The sequence below is a fragment of the Bufo bufo genome, chromosome 9 (assembly GCF_905171765.1).
Source record: "Bufo bufo chromosome 9, aBufBuf1.1, whole genome shotgun sequence".
NCBI classification, from domain to species: Eukaryota; Metazoa; Chordata; class Amphibia; order Anura; family Bufonidae; genus Bufo; species Bufo bufo.
The window spans coordinates 173176050-173199014 of record NC_053397.1 but is presented as its reverse complement, the minus strand read 5'-3'; the positions used below and the strand labels follow the sequence as shown (position 1 = coordinate 173199014).

Below are 22965 nucleotides of genomic sequence, written 5' to 3'. Positions count from 1 at the left end.
AGGCATCTTATAAAGCAGCGTGGGTGGCCAGTGTGTTTCTATTGCACTCCCCTTTGTTTTTTTACCCTTGATCTTGCTGATGTTATTATTGTTTAGTTAACTTTCTTATTATTGAAGACCTGGAGGCCTCCACTTAGGCCCTAGGCTGCCATGACAACCTATCAGAACCCCGATATTATGTTGGGGGATCAGATGACAGAGGGAGCCCCCCTCTTTATCTGTAGCTTATTAGATGCTGCGGTTGCTATAAATTGTGGCATCTAAGGAGTTAAAGAGCAGTTACCACTGACATCAACCATTGCAGCAGAGTGTTAACTGGAATATACCACTGACAGAATGACACAGGGAATGCATGAAGTGCAAAAACAGCGCCACACTTGTCTATGGGTTGTGTGTGGTATTGCAGCTCTGCCCTGATCAGTGTGGATTCCTAATTTAAAAAATTTTTTTTCCCTATAAATCTCTTATCTTTATTGTACAAATAAATAATAGCATCGGACATAAACATCTGAGTGCAAGAGATCCGCACGCAGGCGGTCTAAGAATCATAGGAAATCAGAGCATAAATCTCCATATAACACAGAAGGAGCCCAAGTGTGCATTTCCATGCCCAGTTAAATGTCCTGATAAAGTAGATGATCCGGGCAGTGATAAGACAACTGAGTCTAATCTGGAGCATAGGACGAAACATAAAGGAACTGTTGCTCTGTTACTAGACTTATATAAGCACAATGCAAAAACTAGCTAACTAGAAAATGACAAAAATAATATAAACAAAAAAAATATAGTAGCTAGGACACGCTGCGTACGATATGGGACCCCAGACACCTCTAGCACATGATTGATTAAGAGATGATGATGTTAGATATTTCTTGGATGACATTTGCTAGCACAGAGATACTAAAAGGAAAATTGTGAGTTATAAAGCTATAGAGCTACATATGAGACATCAGGTTTTATGAAAAGCCTTCCAAGGTTCCCATACCCAGAGAAATTTTTCATGTCTGCGTTCTATCCATGAGGTAACTTCTTCCAGTCTGCAAATTTGGTCTACCTTATTTAACCATTCCCACTGAGAAGGTGGGGAGGAACACATCCAGTGTAACGGTATTAATAGTTTTGCTGCAAGTACAGTATAAGAAAAGAAGGCAATTCCTTCTTATCAGGCCTAAAAGACACGGAATCTTGCCATAACAATATCAATTGTGGCGTTAAGGTCACAGGTACAGGGCAGACTTTACTGATTGTTTCCTCCACACCTGACCAGAATGGTCAAATTTTTTCACAAAACCAATGAGACATCGTACCTGAACTGGTCTTACATTTCCAACAAACATTAATATCCACCACCCCTCGTTCATAGAGGGATACTGGAGTTCTTTATATCTGTTGGGCCTCTAGATCAGAGAAGGAAGTATATAATTCGTCCTCCCACTCTATCAAAAAAGTTGGCAACTCATCTTTCCCAACGTTTAGTAATAGCTTATACATTTTGGACATTGCCTTCGACCAGGGGCGAATAGATAACAGTGTGTTCTCAAATTCTGTATTTGGTCTGTTATATAACTTATTGTCAATGGCTTTCTGGCATATTTGCCGAAAATGTGAGTACTGCAAGATGTGTAAGGGGGGACCTGATAGTTTTTGCGAGAGTGATTCTTGCGACGGAGTTATCCCCCGAGAGGAGGGACTGAGATAGGGCAGGAGTGTAGTTGTTTCCAAATGTCTCCTGCCTGAGACGGTGGGGGTGGGGGGCCGGTCCGAATATAAATGGCAAAAAAGACGCTGGTGTTAAAGGTGATGGGAAAGGTGCCATATCTGGATGATTCCTACTACCATGCCAAGATAGTAAAAGGCCCTTAGCCAAAATATTAATATTACGTATTGAGGAGTGGAGTTTGTCTTTGGACCACATTAAGGGAGAAAGTGAGGAGTGCAAACCATCTCTCTCCAACAAGGCAGACAATATATTTGTTAATATCTAACCAGCGTTGTAGTTGAATGGCTGTATAATATGTTTTTATATCTGGCAGTCCTATTCCCCCTTGTTGTCTTGGTAAAGAGAGAAGCCTATAACTCAATCTGGGCCGTGAATTCTTCCACAGAAATTTGAAGAATAGTCTTTTAACTGTTTTAAAGAATGAGGCTGGCAGGTGTATAGGGGCCACCTGCATCAGATACAAAAATTTTGGTAAAATATAAGTCGTAATATAGTGTTTCCTCCCTATCCATTATAGACAAGGGATTTTATCTGCGGCTAATTGTGAGCGTACTTGATTAAGTAGCGGACGGTAATTATAATCATATACAGTACAGACCAAAAGTTTGGACACACCTTCTAGTTCAAAGAGTTTTCTTTATTTTCATGAGTATGAAAATTGTAGATTCACACTGAAGGCATCAAAACTATGAATTAACACATGTGGAATTATATACATAACAAACAAGTGTGAAACAACTGAAAATATGTAATATTCTAGGTTCTTCAAAGTAGCCACCTTTTGCTTTGATTACTGCTTTGCACACTCTTGGCATTCTCTTGATGAGCTTCAAGAGGTAGTCCCCTAAAATGGTTTTCACTTCACAAGTGTGCCCTGTCAGGTTTAATAAGGGTGGATTTCTTGCCTTATAAATGGGGTTGGGACCATTAGTTGCGTTGAGGAGAAGTCAGGTGGATACACAGCTGATAGTCCTACTGAATAGACTGTTAGAATTTGTATTATGGCAAGAAAAAAGCAGCTAAGTAAAGAAAAACAAGTGGCCATCATTACTTTAAGAAATGAAGGTCAGTCAGTCAGCCGAAAAATTGGGAAAACTTTGAAAGTAAGGGCTATTTGACCATGAAGGAGAGTGATGGGGTGCTGCGCCAGATGACCTGGCCTCCACAGTCACCGGACCTGAACCCAATCGAGATGGTTTGGGGTGAGCTGGACCGCAGAGTGAAGGCAAAAGGGCCAACAAGTGCTAAGCATCTCTGGGAACTCCTTCAAGACTGTTGGAAGACCATTTCAGGTGACTACCTCTTGAAGCTCATCAAGAGAATGCCAACAGTGTGAAAAGCAGTAATCAAAGCAAAAGGTGGCTACTTTGAAGAACCTAGAATATGACATATTTTCAGTTGTTTCACACTTGTTTGTTATGTATATAATTCCACATGTGTTAATTCATAGTTTTGATGCCTTCATAGTCATGAAAATAAAGAAAACTCTTTGAATGAGAAGGTGTGTCCAAACTTTTGGTCTGTACTGTACCTTGGAGAGATCATCGGGTACTCTCATACCTAGGTATGTTATTGAAGTTGCTTGCCAGACAAAAGGTGTAGAGGCTTTCAGTGTTTCCACTTCTGCTGTGTCTAATGTAATGTTAAGAACTTCAGATTTCTCCAAATTTATTTTAAAGTTAGACAACCGACCGAACTCTTAGAATAGAGAAAGGATATGTGGGAAGGCGATTGTTGGATTGGTAAGGAATATTAAGAGGTACTCCACTGTGTGAGTACCTGATGGAGCTTGTAGTCCACAAATGTACGGATGTTGTCTTATAGCCTGAACTAATGTTTTCCATGCATAAGACAAATAAGCTTGGCGAAAGGGGGCACCCGTGACGAGTGCCGTTAGCAATAGTAAAAGTCGGTGATAGTGAGTTATTAACTTTGACCCTTGCCGAGGGGCAAGTATATAATGAGAAAATAGCATTAAGAAAGGGTATTGGGATGCCAAATCTTATCAAAGTTTCTTTCATAAAAATCCAATCGAAGGCCTTCTCGGCGTCCGTGCCGAGAAGGACCATGGGAATCTTATTGGACTTTGCAAAGTGTATAGCGTTTAGAACCCTAGTTGCATTGTCCTTGCCTTCTCTGGAGGGTACAAAGCCCGTCTGCTCCTTATGTAGAAAAGAAGGAAGGAATGCTTGTATGCGTCTGGCCAAGATTTTTGCCCATAATTTCACATCACAATTCAGAAGTGAGATTGGGCGGTAGCTACTGCAGAGCTCCGGATCTTTGCCATCTTTCGGCAGAATAGCAATGTGAGCTTCTAACGCCTGTCTGGGAAATTCGCCACCCTTCTGTAGCGTATGGCAAAGAGATTGAAAGTGGGGTAGTAGGACAGTTTGGAACTTCGTATAACAACTTATGGGCAAGCCATCAGGACCTGGACTTTTCCCTATGGGTGTCGATGACAGAGCTTGCCGAATTTCCGACTCGGATATTGGTTCTAATAATAATGATGCATCCCCTTGAGAAAGCACTGGTAGATGCAAAGACTCCAAGACGATCCTGTTGTCCTCTGTACGTTTCTCTCTCCTCCCCAGTTCTTTATCTACATTTAGATTATATAGCTGCGCATAAAAAGTAGTAAATTGGGAAGCAATTTCATCAGTTTGATGTAACAGAGAGTTTGTGGAGGAACGCACAGAGGCTATATGAGTGTGACCCAAGAAACCTTTAATTAAAGAGGTCATCATCTTCCCTCCCCTATCTCCATGGGCGTATATATGTTGCTTTGCATACATTACATTGTTTGCGAATCTGGTCCCTAATAGATCTTTAAGTTGGCCTCGCAAGGTGGTTAGTTCTGATAGTTGTGATACTGCTAGAGACCGCTTTTGAGTTTTCTCCAGAGCTGAGATCCGGCTGAGCAAAGAATCAATCTCCCTCGACCTTTTCTTTTTAGCCGCCGTCCCCAAGGCTATTAATTCTCCTCTAATGTAGGCCTTATGGGCCTCCCAAGTTATGGGGAAGGAGACATCTGGCGTGATATTGTCAAGAAAAAAGGTGAAAAGTCTGTCGCCTAGAGCCAAAATTGCATCCAGTGGCGTGCCCAGGATGTTTGGCACCCAGTGCGGGTCTTTTCTCTGGCACCCCCCCCCAATACTTGAACACATGCCTCTTACATCCAGGGACATCTCCTGTCATGTAGACCTTCTCTTTCCTCTTCTCCTCCGTTAGACCACCATGACAAATTCTTTCAGCCGCATCTCGTCTCTACAGAGTTTGAAATACAGACACGTTAGATTTCTCCATTTTCCATCAACCTCCCCATCCTGGAGTCCCCACAATGTCATCCTGCTGCCACCCTTAATACTGTGCCCCCCAATGCCCCAGGTACTATACTGCTGAAAAAATAGTGACATAATTGGGGTAATTTATCAAAATGGTGTAAAGTAGAACTGGATTTCCAAAAGAGCTGAAAATGAAAAATGAAAGGTGGAATCTGATTGGCTGCTATGCAACTAAGCCAGTTCTACTTTACACCAGTTTGATAAATTACCCCCAAATGTCCCTATAGTGTCCACAGCAGCTATAATGTCCCCTAGAGTGCCCCCAGTAATTATAACACCCTATATTGTGCTCCAGGTAATAATGCCTGTATAGTGTCCCCAGAAATAATAGAATTGCCCCTACAGTGCCTCCCCAATAGCAATGCCCCCGCACTTCCCCATATAGTAATTTCCCCCACACTGCCCCCACACAGTAATTTCCCCCACACTGCCCCCATACAGTAGTGTCCCCCACATTGCCCCCATACAGTAGTGTCCCTCACACAGTAGTTTCCCCCACATTGCCCATATAGTAATTTCCCCCCCACATAGTAATCCCTACCATAATAATTTGCCCCCACACAGTATCCCACCACATTTCCCCCCCACATGTCCTCCTGTGTGCATCCCTCTCATGTACCTCCTCATGGCCCCCAAAGTTGGCACATAAAAAAAAACAACTAAAAGCTGAATACTCACCTGCGCTTGCTCGTAGAGTCCCAGCACTGTGCTGCTGAGTCCCGGCACAGGCGCGCGCGATTACGTCATTGCGCATGCCTACGCCAGGATTTAACTACCGCATAGGCCTCAGGCCTACTAGGCCTGAAGCCTATGGCGGTGATCGGCGGCGGGGCAGGGAACTATGCGCTCTGCTCCCGTGCCCCGCCGCAATATGTGGGTGTCAGCGTTTCAGCAATGAGCGCTTCTATCTGTATTGATGGAAGCACTCATTGCTTCTGGGCCTGGCAGTGGCAGCCCGGTGAGAGGAGGACCGCCCCCCCCTGGGCACGCCACTGCTCTCATCCTGAAGAAGAGTCTCATTAAATCTCCAGGACCAGGCTTTCCATTTTAATGTAGGGAGCCGTAGAGTGACATGAATGGGAGCATGGTCTGAGATCGTGATCGACTCTATGCCTGCGGACCCCACCTCGGCCAAATGCGCTTGGGATATAAAAAAATAATCAATACGTTGATGAGAATGATGTACCTGCAAAAAAAAAGGTATAATCTTTAACATCTGGATGAAGCTTTCTCCAAATAGCTAATAAATGGAGACTGTCTAAAGAAGATTTCAGATTACTTAAACCTGTGAACGAAATAGCAGAGCGTGAAGATGATGAGTCTAACAAGGGGTTAAGTGTAACACTGAAGTCCCCTCCCAGAAGTATCAAACCCTCCGCAAATAATTGCAGCTGTTGAATAGTATTAGTTAGCCATTTCACTTGACCTTGATTTGGGGCATATACATTTGCTAAAGTGATAGGCATATTATCCAGTCTCCCTTTTACAAATATAAATCTACCTTCTGAGTCAGACTTGGATTGGACACATGTAAAGGCTAAGCCTTTTTTTAAAGCAATACTGACCCCTTTCGATGCCTGAGAGCCATTGCAGCTATGAAACCATTTGTCATAAGAGGAGTAATGAAGTTTGGGAGTCTCTTGCAACAATAGTATAGAGGGTGAGTTCTTGCGTAACAGCGTAAAAACCTGCAATCTCTTTTGAGGTATGTTAAACCCCTTCACGTTAAAGGAGTAAATTGTATGCTTGGTCATGCCACATGCTGGATAGAAATAGGTCCCTTGTAAGCAGCGTGTTTCCTCGTTTCAGCGTGCCCCAGCATACAGGTAAGATAAAACATTACATAACATAAAAATTGCAAAAACAGTAATATAGATAATTGTTTGAGGAGTCCAAGCTGGCCTAACCCCAAGGCCCAAAAGAGGGCACCATGAGCAGTCAACAGCTCATCCGGATTGGGCCCATCAACTGTAGCAAGATAGTCGGGGGGGGGGGGGGGGAAGGGGGGGGAAAGTAGCACCATAATTTAGCCTGTCTCACATAGTTAGCCAAAGCGGCTGGCACATTGCCACGAGAACGTACAGCAGAGAGCGGATTGAGGGATTGCCTATTGTGGTGAGACACATTATGGCAACCGGAAGGTATTGCATCAGGAGAATAGTGGAGAAATGGAGGGGAGAGGGAGGGGGTATAAGACCCCGATATTGAACAAAGGCTGACTAGATAGAAACCTAGATCATTTCTATGTAAGTGGTGTAGAAACCATAACACAACATTCTACTACATGGTGTAACTTTCTAAGTATCCAATAAAATAAAATAGATGAACTCAAAATGTAAACCTCTGAGTCTCTAAGCAGGAAGCCGTAGCCTCATAGAGAACAAATAATAGGACCCTGAGGATAAATGAACACTTGCGTAAGGCCCTTACGCTTGGTTAGCTCAACTTGCGGAGTCCTTTGTGCTGACTTTTTTCGCCCGCTGAAGTCGCCTTCTTTCCCCTACTGTGGACCAGGATTCCAGTGCTGTAGGAAAGTCCGAGAGGCCATCTTCCATCGGTATCGGCATCCAGGAGGGCACCTGCACCGGAGATATCTCCAACTTGGGCCAGGCTGCTTGTAAGTCCTCTGGGGTCCGAATAATAATAAGCTGTTTGTTGTTTTTCAAAATCGCCAACCCAAAAGGATAACGCCATCTGTATAGTAAACCATGTGCTTTGATATGCTCTAACAGAGGCTTCAGTGTCCTCCTCTTTGCCAGGGTTGTGGGAGAGAGATCCTGGTATATATGTACCGGAGTGGAATCCAGCAGGATTTCACCTTTTTCCCGCGCTTGGCGTAAAACTGCAGAGGTGTCTGCAAAGTTTAGCAGTTTACAAATTACATCCCTAGGAGGGTCAGACGTGCCCGGTTTAGGGCGCAGGGCTCTGTGGATACGTTTGATCGTTATAGATGCAGCTCTATCCTGACCCAGTATGTCAGCGAAAATGGAGGCGGCTACTTTAGGTAGGTCTTTCGTACAGTGCCTCTCAGACATGCCCTTAAAGCGCAGGTTATTTCTGCGGTTGCGGTTTTTTAAGTCCTCTATTTGATTAACCTGTTTAGGACATGGGTACTGATGTCCCGGTACTTAAGGACACAGGGCGTACCGGTACGTTCTATGTATTTCCGATCACCGCCGCTCCGCGGGCGGTGATCGGAACCCGGTGCCTGCTCAAATCGTTGAGCAGACACCTTGGCTAAATGCGCGGGGGGGGGGGGGGGAAGGGGTGTCCCGTGACCCCCCTGTGTTAATTCAGACCTGCGGTTTGCGGCTTTTACATGCGGCGGCGATTTCGGTCGGCGGTGCCATCGGGTCCCCGTGGGGCTGTAGGGGTGACCCGATGGCATGGAAGGCAGCGCAATGCCTTCCTGAGGCATCAGCGCTGCCTTCCGATGAAGAGCCTGTGAGATCCAGCCCCCTGGATCTCACAGGCCGGAAGCTGTATGAGTAATACACACTGTATTACTCATACAGCCAATGCATTCCAATACAGAAGTATTGGAATGCATTGTAAAGGATTAGACCCCCAAAAGTTGAAGTCCCAAAGTGGGACAAAAAATAAAGTGAAATAAAAGTTGAAAAAACCAAGTTTTCCTCCAAAAAAATTAAAAGTTTCAAGTAAAAATAAACAAAAACGTCATTTCCCCAAATAAAGTTAAAAAAAATTGGCAAAAATTAGGGACAATTAAGTTGACATATTAGGTATCGCCGCATGCGTATCGACCGGCTCTATAAACATATCACATGACCTAACCCCTCAGATGAACACCGTAAAAAATAAAAACAGTGCTAAATAAACCATTTTTTTGTCACCTTACATCACAAAAAGTACAACAGCAAGCGATCAAAAAGGCGTATGCCAACCCAAATAGTACCAATCTAACCGTCACCTCATCCCGCCAAAAATTTGCTCCTACACAAAAAATAAAAAGCTATGGCTCAGAATATGGAGACACTAAAACATCATTTTTTTTGTTTTAAAAAAGCTGTTATTGTGTAAAACTTACATAAATAAAAAAAAGTATACATATTAGGTATCGCCGCGTCCATAATAACCTGCTTTATAAAAATATCACATGACCTAACCCCTCAGGTGAACACCGTAAAATAAAAACGGTGAAAAAAATGCCATTTTTGTCACCTTACATCACAAAAAGTGTAATAGCAAGCGATCAAATAGTCATACACACCCCAAAATAGTGGCAATCAAACCGTCATCTCATCCCGCAAAAATCATACCCTACCCAAGATAATCGCCTAAAAACTGAAAAAACTATGGCTCTCAGACTATGGAGACACTAAAACATGATTTTTTTGTTTCAAAAATGAAATCATTGGGTAAAACTTACATAAATAAAAAAATAGTATACATATTAGATATCGCCGCGTCTGTGACATCCTGGTCTATAAAAATACCACATGATCTAACCTGTCAGATGAATGTTGTAAATAACAAAAAATAAAATCGGTGCCAAAACAGCTATTTCTTGTTACCTTGCCTCACAAAAAGTGTAATATAGAGCAACCAAAAATCATATGTACCCTAAACTAGTACCAACAAAACTGCCACCCTATCCCGTAGTTTCTAAAATGAGGTCACGTTTTTTGAGTTTCTACTCTAGGGGTGCATCAGGGGGGCTTCAAATGGGACATGGTGTCAAAAAACCAGTCCAGCAAAATCTGCCTTCCAAAAACCGAATGGCATTCCTTTCCTTCTGCGCCCTGCCGTGTGCCCGTACAGCGGTTTACGACCACATATGGGGTGTTTCTTTAAACTACAGAATCAGAGCCATAAATATAGAGTTTTGTTTGGCTGTTAACCCTTGCTATGTAACTGGCAAAAAATTATTAAAATGGAAAATCTACCAAAAAAAAGTGACATTTTGAAATTGTATCTCTATTTTCCATTAATTCTTGTGGAACACCTAAAGGCTTAACAAAGTTTGTAAAAATCAGTTTTGAATACCTTGAGGGGTGTAGTTTCTAAAACGGGGTCACTTGTTTGGAGTTTCTACTCTAGGGGTGCATCAGGGGGGCTTTTTTTTACTCCATTTTACCAGTGTCATGAAGTACAATATGTGCCGAATTTTTTTTCACTGTAGTGGTTTTTATGGATGCAATGATACCATAGCGTCGATTTTTCGTTTTTCCATAAAAAAATTTTTTTTGTAAAGGAGAGAAATGCATTTTTTTAACTTGGGATTTGATTTCAGGAGCACTTTGTTGAAATTTATACTGTTTATTAATCCCACAAGGAGACTTATTTGATTGCTTACAGTTCGGCTCCTTTAACGGAGCAGGAGAACGGAAAGGCTGAACGCTCATGTGAACAAAGCCTAAATAGTGCAGTGTACTGCACTATTTAGGCTTCGTTCACATCAGCATTCAGCCTTTCCGTTCTCCTGCTCCGTTAAAGGAGCCGAACGGAGCCTTTGGACCCCATAGACTATAATGGAGTCCGTTAGGTTTCCACTCAGAAGATGATTTTGGAGCGGAGACAAAAGTCCTGCATGATCGACTTTTGTCTCCGCTCCAAAATCATCATCTGAGCGGAAACTTAACGGACCCCATTATAGTCTATGGCAGGGCTGGCCAACCTGCGGCTCTCCAGCTGTTGTAAAACTACAATTCCCACCATGCCACGCTGTAGGCTGATAGTTGTAGGCTGTCTGGGCATGCTGGGAGTTGTAGTTTTGCAACAGCTGGAGAGCCGCAGGTTGGCCAGCCCTGGTCTATGGGGTCCAAAGGCTCTGTTCGGCTCAGTTTAGAAGCAGGAGAACGGAAAGGCTGAACGGGGATGTGAACAAAGCCTTATGTAGTGCAGTGTACTTCCCGACGCTGATTACTATAGGAAGAACTATGTCAATCATCGGGGGGGGGGGGGGGGGGGGGGGGGGGGGGGGGGGTGTAGAGGGGACAGGAGGCGCACTGTGTATTGAACAGCTCCAGCACTGAAAGTGTTCAGTACTGATTTTAGCAGAATGGCTTGGTCATTTCAAGTACCTGCCCACGCATTTAGTCAAGGTATTTGTCACTAGGTTATCCTGCCAGACTAGTGACAACCTCCCTTAAACATCCAAAATACATGCGGTATTAAGGGTTAAAAATCCCCAAATTCTAGATAGCCTAAAAATCTGTTTCCTTCTAGTGTGCATACTCTGAACTGTGAATAAAATCTTACGGTGAATGTACTCTTGAAGGAAGAAATGGGTAGAGTGATAAAGTATTTCTTCACTGATGCGGTAATTGAATCATATCGGGAAACCAGTGCCTTGCTGTTTTATGCAGGGCATGAGGGCACCGTTTGTTTTCGGTGATTTTGGGTTCTCAGAGCTGTTACTGTAGAGACTATTCTATTCACACAAAAAATACTGACAACACATGGATGTCAACCTTGTGCTGTCAACAGTTGTATGGCTGTTCCACAAATTACAGAACATGTCTTAGGGTACTTTCACACTAGCGTTGTGAGGATCTGGCAAGCAGTTCTGGCAACTGAACTGCCTGCCGGATCCGGCAAATCGTATGTAAATGGTTATTGTTTTTTTCCGGATCCGTTGGACCAGGGATGCTCAACCTGCGGCCCTCCAGCTGTTGTAAAACTACAACTCCCACTATGCCCAGCTGTAGACTGAAAGCTGTTCAGCCATGCTGGGAGTTGTAGTTTTGCAACAGCTGGAGGGCCGCAGGTTGAGCATGCCTGCGTTAGACGAATTCCGTTGATATACCGAATCCGTCTCATCCGGAATAACGGATCCGGTATTTAATAAAGATCAAAGGCGAAACTAGCTCCTCCTATATCCCAGCACAGGCGCAGACCGGAAAAACGGACCCGGCAACGCAGCAATTTCCGGAACACTTGGTACCTGATCCGGCATTAATACATCTCTATGGAAATGAATGCCAGATCCGGCAAGTGCGGTAGTGTTCCAGGATTTTGGCCGGAAAAAATACCGCAGCAAGATGCAGTATTTTGTCCGGTCAAATACCGTACAAGGGATGGAATGGAAGACATCCTGATGCATACTGAACAGATTGCTTTCCATTCAGAATGCATTAGGACAAAACTGATGCTTTTGTTTCCGGTATTGAGACCCTTTACCGGATTTCAATACCGGAAAAGAATAACGCTAGTGTGAAAGTACCCTTAAGGTGGGTTCATATCATATTTTTCCCATCCATTTAACGTATACAAAAACCGTATGCATTAAACGGATGCCTCAGACTGATGCCATACACCACAGAGTTCTATTGTTAAAAAAAAGTATAATTTTTTTTCCCCAGATACTGCAGGATACAAGAACATGGTGTGCTGCATTTTTGTATCTTTTTTTTTTCTAACGTATACGTCAAACGGAGGCATAAATTGTGATGTGAACCCACCCTTATAGACATAGAATAGCCAGGTCTACAAGGAAGTTGTGGCATGCACACAGATCGCAAAATGGATACACAGTCATGTGCACGAGGCCTCATGCTCCCCTCCCCTTATGATTGACAACTGTCTCCCTGTGTATAGCAAGGCTAGGGCCATGTCGCGCGACATTTATGTAATGGTAGTCTATAGTGTCGCACTGCAACATGCTGCAACACAACAGTAGCAAAAAATCCATCATTGGACCATCATTACAATAAATGTTGTGCGACACATGTAGCAATGTAGTTGTACCGTTTTTGTCGCATGACACAAGTTATCGTGTAGCCCTAGCCTAATAGGGAGAAAGTTGTCAATCAGTTGCTGGAGAGAAGGGGGAAGCCTTCAGATCATGAATGTTGAGGACTCCTAAGGTTGTGCATATCTTTGAGAAACCTCCTGCATTGCATACGCTGCAATTAATAAAGTGTAAATTTCACAAACAGCACAGTACTTTACCCCTTCTACCCCGGGCCAGTTTTCACCTTCCTGCCTAGGCCATTTTTTGCAAATCTGACATGTGTCACTTTATGTGGTAATAGCTTTGGAACACTTTTACTTATCCAAGCCATTCTGAGATTGTTTTCTCGTGACACATTGTACTTCATGATAGTGGTAAATTTGAGTCAATATATTTCACCTTTATTTCAATTTCTCTACTTTTATAATAGATAGTGATACCTCATATAATAGTTATTACTTTACATTTCCCATATGTCTACTTCATGTTTGGATCATTTTGAAAATGGCATTTAATTTTTTGGGGACGTTAGAAGGCTTAGGGCTCTTTCACACTTGCGTTCTTTTCTTCCGGCATAGAGTTCCGTCGTCGGGGCTCTATGCCGGAAGAATCCTGATCCGTTTTATCCTAATGCATTCTGAATGGAGAGAAATCCGTTCAGGATGCATCAGGATGTCTTCAGTTCCGGACCGGAACGTTTTTTGGCCGGAGAAAATACCGCAGCATGCTGCGCTTTTTGCTCCAGCCAAAAATCCTGAACACTTGCCGCAAGGCCGGATCCGGAATTAATGCCCATTGAAAGGCATTAATCCGGATCCGGCCTTAAGCTAAACGTCGTTTCGGCGCATTGCCGGATCCGACGTTTAGCTTTTTCTGAATGGTTACCATGGCTGCAAGGACGCTAAAGTCCTGTTTGCCATGGTAAAGTGTAGTGGGGAGCGGGGGAGCAGTATACTTACCGTCCGTGCGGCTCCCCGGGCGCTTCAGAGTGACGTCAGGGCGCCCCACGCGCATGGGTGACGTGATCACATGGATCACGTCATCCATGCGCATGGGGCGCTCTGACGTCATTCTGGAGCGCCCCGGGAGCCGCACGGACTGTAAGTATACTGCTCCCCCGCTCCCCACTACTACTATGGCAACCAGGACTTTAATAGCGTCCTGGCTGCCATAGTAACACTGAACGCATTTTGAAGACGGATCCGTCTTCAAACGCTTTCAGTTCACCTGCGTTTTTCCGGATCCGGCGGGCACCTCCGGCAAATGGAGTGCACGACGGATCCGGACAACGCAAGTGTGAAAGAGCCCTTAGAAGTTTGGAAGCAAATCTTGAAATGTTTTCGGAAAATTTCCAAAACCCACTTTTTAAGGACCAGTTCAGGTCTGAAGTCACTTTGTGAGGCTTACATAATAGAAACCACACAAAACTGACCCCATTTTAGAAACTACACCCGTCAAGGTATACAAAACTTATTTTACAAACTTTGTTAACCCTTTAGGTGTTCCACAAGAATTAATGGAAAATGGAGATGAAATTTCAGAATTTCACGTTTTTTGGCAGATTTTACATTTTAATCAATTTTTTCCAGTAGCAAAGCAAGGGTTAACAGCCAAACAAAACTAAATATTTATTACCCTGATTCTGCGGTTTACAGAAACACCCCACATGTGATCGTAAACCGCTGTACGGGCACACGGCAGGGTTCGGAAGGAAGGGAACGCCATATGGTTTTTGGAGGGCAGATTTAGCTGAACTGGTTTTTAGATGCCATTTCCGATTTGAAGCCCCCGTGATGCACCCCTACAGTAGAAACTCAAAAAAGTGACCACATTTTGGAAACTACGGGATAAGGTGCCAGTTTTATTGGTACTTTTTTGGGGTACATATGATTTTTAATTGCTCTATATTACATTTTTTGTGAGGTAAGGTAACCAAAAAATGTATGTTTTGGCACCGTTTTTATTTTTAACAACATTCATCTGACAGGGTAGATCATTCGCTATTTTTATAGAGCAGGTTGTTACGGACGCAATGATATCAAATATGTCTACTTTCTATGATGTTTGTTTCCGTTTTACATAATAAAGCATTTTTGAAAACAAAAATTTGGTTTTTGTATCTCCATTTTCTGAACGCCCTATTTTTTTTTTTTTTCTGCCGATCGTCTTGTATAGGGGTTCGTTTTTTGAAGAATGAGTTGACGTTTTTATTAGTACCATTTTTGGGTACATATGATTTTTTAATCATTCATTATTACACTTTATGGGGCAAGGTGACCAAAAAATTGGTTGTTTTGGCGCAGTTTTTATTTATTTATTTTTACAGCGTTTACCTGAGGGATTAGGTCATGTGACTTTTTTATAAAGTAGATTGTAACGGACGTGGAAATACCTAATATGTCTACTTTTTTTTATTTATTTAAGTTTTACACAAATATAGCATTTTTGAAACCGAAACAATGATATTTTAGTGTATCCATAGTCTGAGAGCCATAGTGTTTTTATTTTTTGACCAATTGTCTTAGGTAAGGACTCATTTTTTGCAGGATGAGGTGACTGTTTGATTGGTACTATTTTGGGAAGTATACGCCTTTGTGATCGCTTGGTGTTGCAATTTTTGTGATGTAAGGTGACAAAAATAGCTTTTTTTTTTACACATTTTTTCTTTTTCTTTTACAGTGCTGACCTGAGGGGTTAGGTCATGTGATATTTTTATAGAGCTGGTTGTTACGGATGTGGCGATACCTAATATGTATATATATATTTTTTATTTTTTTAAACAAAAAATGATGTTCTAGTGTCTCTATGTTCTGAGAGCTATAGTTTTTTTTTATTTTTTGGGCGATGGTCTTAGGTAAGGACTCATTTTTTGCAGGATGAGGTGACTGTTTTATTGATACCATTTTGTGGAACATACCCCTTTTTGGTCGCTTGCTGTTGCACTTTTTGTGATGTAAGGTGACAAAAATGGCATTTTTTTTACACCGTTTATATATATATATATATATATATATTTTTTTTTTTTTTTTTTTATGGTGTATCGGACAGAGTGGATCATGTGATATATTTATAGAGCCGGTCAATATGGATGCGGCGATACCTAATATGTGTGGGTTTTTTTCAGTTTTTTTATTATGAAATAGGGGAAAGGGGCTTTTTATTCTTTTTTTTCTTTATTATTTTATTACTTTATAAATTTTATTAAAAACCCTTTTTTTTAAACTTTTTTTAACTTTACTTTATTTCTGATGTTTTACTTTTGGGGGTCTGATCCCCTCTGCAATGCATTACAATACATCTGTATTGTAATGCATTGCCTGTTCATGTACTACAGTGAATAGTACACAAGCAGGTTGCCTAGAAGACCCAGCCTGGGGCTGGATCTCGGCACCCGTAGAAGGCAGTTCCCGATGCCGTGCAAGAAACTTCTGAGACATCGAGTCCCCGCCACAGCAGCGCGGGGACTTGACTCGATGCGATCCATTACCGGACACAAACCCCTTCTATGTCGCGGTCAGCGCGGACCGCGGCATAGAAGAAGTTAATCCGCCGGCATCGACTTACAGTGATGCCGGCGGATACAGCAGGGGCCTGGCTACGAGGGACTGCCGGGCCCCTGCAGTGATCTTGCGCACACCGCTCTGGTGCCCCCCGCAGTGGCTTCCATGACATAATAGTATGTGATGTGTCGAGAAGGGGTTAAGTCCTAGTTCACACGTCAGTGTTTTGATCAGTGATTTTGAGCCAAAACCAGGATTGGAGCCTCCACAGACATAAGGTATAAAGGAAATATCTGTCCGTGTGTTTAGAGCTGCACCTGGTTTTGGCTCACAATCACTGATGGAAACCACTGATCAAACACTGACGTGTGAATGAGGCCTAAAGGTGGTGTATGGTTCCCTTTAATCCAAGCTTAGGCTGGTATAGTGTATACAAGACATAGCATATGCAATAAGGTGCAATGCTAGACACAGGCCCTGGTCAGGGGGGGCGCTGTTTAGTATTTTTGAAGATCTTAATATCTTAAGTACAACACAGTGTAAATTCAAACTCACCTTATCAATGGATCCAGAAGGACAAGGCCTCTCCATGCCACAGAAGGTGCAACCAAAATGATTTGGCTAGAGAAAACAAAGCACAAGTCTCACACAATCTCCAAAAAACAATTCTCCTCCTTTACCCTACAGCAGGGGTGCACAACGTTTTCTGGTTAGGGGCCACATTTCCAGACTGAACCAATGACGAGGGCAGAAAATAAAATTTAAAGGGGTATTAACAACTGACATACTGTATTTATGGCATATTGAACATAAAGCATATACCATAAATGTCTAGTTACACTTCCAGGACTCCCATCTAATAGGAGAATACATGAAAGATACATGTGAGCAGCCAAATGACATAGACACACATGTCTGTTACCAGATGGTTGGGGGCCGCACACAATGGAATCAAGGGCCACATGCTGTGCACCCCTCCCCTACAGTTTATAAATACATATCACCCAGCTCCGTGTGGAAAGCCTGCCAGCGTTTTGCAATACCCTTTATAATCAAACTAAAAGGGTTTTCGGAGATTTTATAACTGACGACCTATCCTCTGTAGTTCATAGGCTGTTAAATTATAAGACTAACAACAGGTTCTCAAAGCATTACCCAAGACACAAAACAGTCCAGCTTTTCCCCTTAAAAGGGTTATCCTTAACATTACACAATGCATGTATGTATTCTGTGGCCAATATCGTCCATACACCTGCTGTATGATAAAGTGTGGATTCCGGGCTCTAGATTAATGCCTCATTATTTCCGCTGTTTGTTTATCTCTGACCGAGAATGGATTCCTCTTCAGGCCCGATGCAAGATTCTTGAGTTATATTATGATGTCTATGTGTCCCCTGCGTGGGATTTACCCCTGCTTTGTCCTGATGTAACTTGCCTTACTTGTTAAACTTCAATAAAACGAATAAAAAAAGGGTTATCCAAGAGTATAAACTACCCCCCTTATGCCGGGACTTCCCAAACCGCTCCTGGTCCCCGCACCGCCGCTGCTGCTGCTTCTCCCCGTGTGCAGATGAAAACATTTTCGGGGGGAGAGGGGGGGAAGGGGAGCAGCCAATGGTCGACTGGGACGAGTCTCCCTAGCATCACCCGCAATGCTAGGGAGGCTCGTCCCCGTCCCCGCCTGCCATTGGCTGCTCCCTGACACCGGATGTTTTCATCCGCGCACGGGGAGAAGCAGCATCGGTGGTGCGGGGAGCCAGGTAAGTAGATTCAGTATGGGGCGCCTGGCAGTTTATACTCTCGGATAACCCTTTTAACCACTATCCCATTATAATGGTCTCAGTCTACAAAATGGAAATATGCATTTGAGGACCCGGACAAACTGTAAACACCATGGGGGAGATTTCTCAAACTGATGTAAAGTAGAACTGACTTATAAAATAGTAGTGGGTTGTAGTGGCTCACTCCTTAGTAGTTACAGGGTGGTGCTGCAAGCTCATATAGAGGGAATCACCCCACCCTCTGTTAAAAAGTAAATGTAACAATGGAAAAATGGGCGAGCACTCATACACTTGGCAACCAAATTGACATATGCAGAAAATATTTATTGTTAAATCCCCATAAAATTCAAGTAATAAAAATAATAAAAACAGTGTATTATGGCAATGACATACAAAAACTACAATCACATAAACTATAGTAGATATAATAGTATAGTCGATATTGTATTGAATGCTAAAATATATGATAATAAAATGTTCAATACTAGTCTATACTCGATAAATTCACTGATATAAATCACACACCAAAAACTTCAAGTATTGTCCAGGTCTTATATATGCTGTTATTGTGAAGGGGGAGGTAATTTCTCTGTGAATCCATCTCAGATTGGGAAAATGAGTGTCACTTTAAATATTGTAGGTGTATTTCCCCTGGGAACGTAATGTATTCATAAAATGTCCACAGGAATCCTGATAATGTTGGAATAAAAAGTCTCTTATGGAATTTCCTTTTAAAGTCGAGGTAAACTTTAAATCGGTATTTGGCTTACCGTCTGGTGTCTGCTGTCTCCCTGTTGCTTGAGTGGAGCTTTAAATGTCTGCCGGCTTATTTGATCGCTCCTTCCAGCAAGCTGGTTCAAATTTCGCGGGAGTTCCAAAGATCGCGGGAGTTCACACTCTGTTCCGCAATTTCCTTCGGTACAGCTTTTCGACGATAAAAGTAGTTGTTCCTTTACTGTAATTTTTTTTTTCTCTTTCTCTGTATGGCCATACAGTTTTATCGGAGGCTTCTCAATACAGGTACATCACTTGTTTCACCATACGCGTTTCGGGTAGATTCGCTCTCCCTTCCTCAATGGTCAAGTGTCTGCCTGCCTGGCCTCCATTTTTATCCATTCCTTAATTACTTCCCAACTCTCAAACACCTGCTGTTCATGCTGTTCCCAATTGGTCAGGAAATCCTCCCACATAATCAGGGGATAATTCTATACAGCATTGAAATTAAATTTTTTTTTCTACTTGCAGTTTCCATGCGTTTTTTTGGAGACACATGCGTTTTTTTGCCCAGATGTCCCAATTGGTGTGATATACTGATGTATGAGATATAAACTTAATATCTAATTGCTAACACTTATAAAATCACATTTTAATGATAAAATATTATTAAACAGATTATTTAGATTAAAATCCGGATATAAAACTATAAATACTCCCCAACATTTATAATGGATTTGAGGAATCTTGAAAGTTGGAGATTTATAGGATTCTTGGAATATGATAAAATTCTTAGATTTTGATAGAGAAGGAAGGGTGGGTATCTAGGAGCCAAGGACACGTCGCAGCGCCGATAAACGGCCTAGCATGCGACGTGCCGTCGGCCACAAGACACCCAACCTACATGAATCCAAAAATCTCCAACTCCGAATTAAGACCTTTTGGTTGTAGAGATCCAAATTCATAAATGCGTCTGGATTCTATTCTAGACATTTGTCTAATAAAATCAACGCCTCTCCAGTGTTTCTCCGCCTTCTCCAGTGCCACAAACATCAGACTAGATGGATCCTGATTGTGTACATCATGGGTGTCAAACATGCGGCCCGCGGGCCGCATGCGGCCCGCAATGAATATCTTTGCGGCCCGGCAGTCTAGTATCTCTGAACATGAGCGCGCTGCTATCGGCGCGCTCATGTTCTCTCAGCAGCACGGGGAGAAGGAAGCTGTCCTCCCTCCCCCTGTGCTGCTGCCGCAGCCACCAATGAGAAGAGGGGGGGGGGGGGAGGGGCGGGCGCACTGCGCCACCAATGAGGAGAGAGGGGCGGAGGAGGGGCGGGCGCACTGAGCCACCAATGATAGGACTATTCCCATTTCCCACACAGAGCGGCGCCCAGCGATGTCTCAGCACTCACCATTAGTCCTGGGCGCCGCTCCGTTCGCCCGCAGTGCTCCATTACTGTCTCCTCTCCTGCTCCACATGCTGCTGATTACTATCGGAGCGATGGGAGGAGACATCAGCTTCACTAGTGGGCGTTCCTTCTCCCTGCGCTGCGATTGGACAGCGCTACAGCCAGGAAGAAGGAACGCCCACTAGTGAAGCTGATGTCTCCTCCCATCGCTCCGATAGTAATCAGCAGCATGTGGAGCAGGAGAGGAGACCGTAATGGAGCACTGCAGGCGAACGGAGCGGCGCCCAGGACTAATGGTGAGTGCTGAGACATCGCTGGGCGCCGCTCTGTGTGGCCTGATAGTGAAAGTCAGTCTTTAACACAATACAGGAGGCGGGTGCCGGCAGCAGAATCGCATTGCCGGCACCCTGCCGCTGACAGGGAGCTGCGATCAGAGGCAGTTAACCCCTTAGGTGCCGCACCTGAGGGGTTAACTGCTGATCTGCCAGTACCAGCCTCCTGTATAAAGGGGTAATTTATCATTGGTGGTGCAGTGTGCCCCCCCCCCCCTCAACCCCCCATCCCATTAAAATCATTGGTGGCACAGTGCGCCAGCCCCTCTCAACCCCCCCAGTATTAAAATCATTGGTGGCAGTGGCCACAGGGACCCCCCTCATTGTTGGTGCAGTCGCTGCTTCTGATCGGAGCCCCAGCTGTGTAAGCCTGGGGCTCAGATCAGTTACCATGGCAGCCAGGACGCTACAGAAGCCCTGGTTGCCATGGTAACATCCCTGATGCTGTGTGCACAAGGCACAGAGCAGCAGGGACAGTGTGAAGTCCTATTCACCCTGATAGAGCTGAATAGGACAAGGCATGAAAGATCCCAGGTTCTCGCCCCTAAGGCTACTTTCACACTTGCGTTCAGAGCGGATCCGTCTGAGACGGATCCGCTCATATAATGCAGACGGTGGATCCGTTCAGAACGGATCCGTCTGCATTATATTGTAAAAAAAATTGTTGTTTTTTTTTATGCGGCCCACATAAACTAAAATTTTGTTTTTTTGGCCCATGTTAGCCTTTGAGTTTGACATGCTTGGTGTACATCTTTATAATGTTTTGATAGGGAATGTTTATCGTACCCCTTCCTGATGTTAGCAATATGCTCGGCCACTCTTTTTTTGAATAGTCTCTTGGTGCGTCCTATATATTGTCTATTGCAAGGACACTGGAGAAGGTAGATAACTCCACTGGAGTCACATGTAAGACAATCTTCTATCTCCCAATTAAAATCATTCTGAGTCGAGGGGACAGTCGTCGTCAGGCGGGGTTTCTTATTCATTCTACAACCCATGCACCTTCCACATTTATAAAAACCCTTCAGACTCAGCCAGGTTCCTGAAAGACTCAACTTGTTCTGTTTCCAAGGTTTTACAGTAGGGGCCACCTTAATACCTAGATTAGGTGCCCTAGTGAAGGTAATCGTCGGAACAGTCGGAAGTAGATGTCCCACAATTTTGTCATTCAGCACGTGGTGCCAATGGGTTTTAATAATTTTCTGAATCTTCCTATAGTTCTCATTAAATGGAAGAACAACCCTAATAGCTTCTTCTTTGTTTTGTGTTTTATCTTTCTCATTTTTATCTTTGTTGACTTCCTTCTCAAAAAACTCTCTTCTATCTAGTTTCCTAATTTTATTAAGTGACTCCTCCACTAAGTTTTCAGGATATTCCTTTTCAATAAATTGTCTTTTCATCTCAATGGCCTCTATCTCAAAAGTTTGTCCCTCTGTGCAGTTCCGCTTTATCCTACGGAACTGACCAGAGGGAACATTTGTCAGCCATTTTGGCAGGTCACAGCTAGAAAAATCAATATAGCTATTTCTAGCTGTGGGTTTGCGAAACGTCTCACATATGTATTTATTAGCAGATTTTGTGATTAGTAAATCCAAGAATTCGGTGCTCTCCTGTATGTTTGAGGTAAAGACCAAATTTAAGTTATTATTAATATTAATTATTTCTAGGAATTTTTCCAATTCTTCTTTACTTTGTTTCCAGATGAAGATCACATCATCTATGTAACGGCGCCACAGGGCCAGATCCGTCCCCAGTCTCGGCTTGATGTGGTTATATTCCCACTCGGCCAAGAATAAATTAGCATAGCTGGGGGCGAATCAGGTCCCCATGGCGGTACCCCGTTTCTGCAAGAAGAATTCCCCCTCAAAGAAAAAGTAGTTGTGGCTCAGGATATACTCTATTCCTTTCGTTATAAACTCTTTTTTTATTGCTCCATACGAGCCATCTCTTGTTAGTTGCATTTTTACAGCATCAATTCCTTGGTGATGATCAATCACGGTATAAAGTGATTGAATATCAAGTGTGCCCATAATCCATTCAGACTGGACGTCTAGGTTTTCCAGAATCTGTATGATTTGGGTCGTATCCTTGATATAGGAATTGGTTTTCTTAACTGTTGGCTGTAACTGCACATCTATATATTTGGACAGGTTGGATGTAATGGATCCAATCCCTGAGACGATAGGACGTCCTGGGGGATCATTCGGATTTTTATGAACTTTAGGCAGGCAGTAGAAGCATGGTAGCCTCCTCTGCTTGACCAAAATAAAATCCAGTTCCTGCTCTTATATTGTACCATTGTCCAATCCGTCCATACTGTATCTCCTGAGCTCCAACTCAAATCTCTCAAGGGGGTCTCCCCCCAATTTTTGATAGGTCTCCCCATCTGAAAGTTGTCGGAGGCATTCCCTATTGTAATTAATTGTGTCCATCACCACTACCGCACCTCCCTTGTCCGCGGGGCGTATGGTG

General features: G+C 43.3%; 1 protein-coding gene across 1 annotated transcript in view; it reads right to left on the bottom strand.

The window, feature by feature from the left end:
* STAB1 (stabilin 1) overlaps positions 1-22965 on the bottom strand; it is a 382691-nt gene that overhangs the window by 43204 nt on the left and 316522 nt on the right. Inside the window, exon 54 of the mRNA XM_040408846.1 lies at positions 16813-16878. Within this exon, the coding sequence (XP_040264780.1) occupies positions 16813-16878 (66 nt within the window). The remainder of the gene's footprint in view (positions 1-16812; positions 16879-22965) is intronic.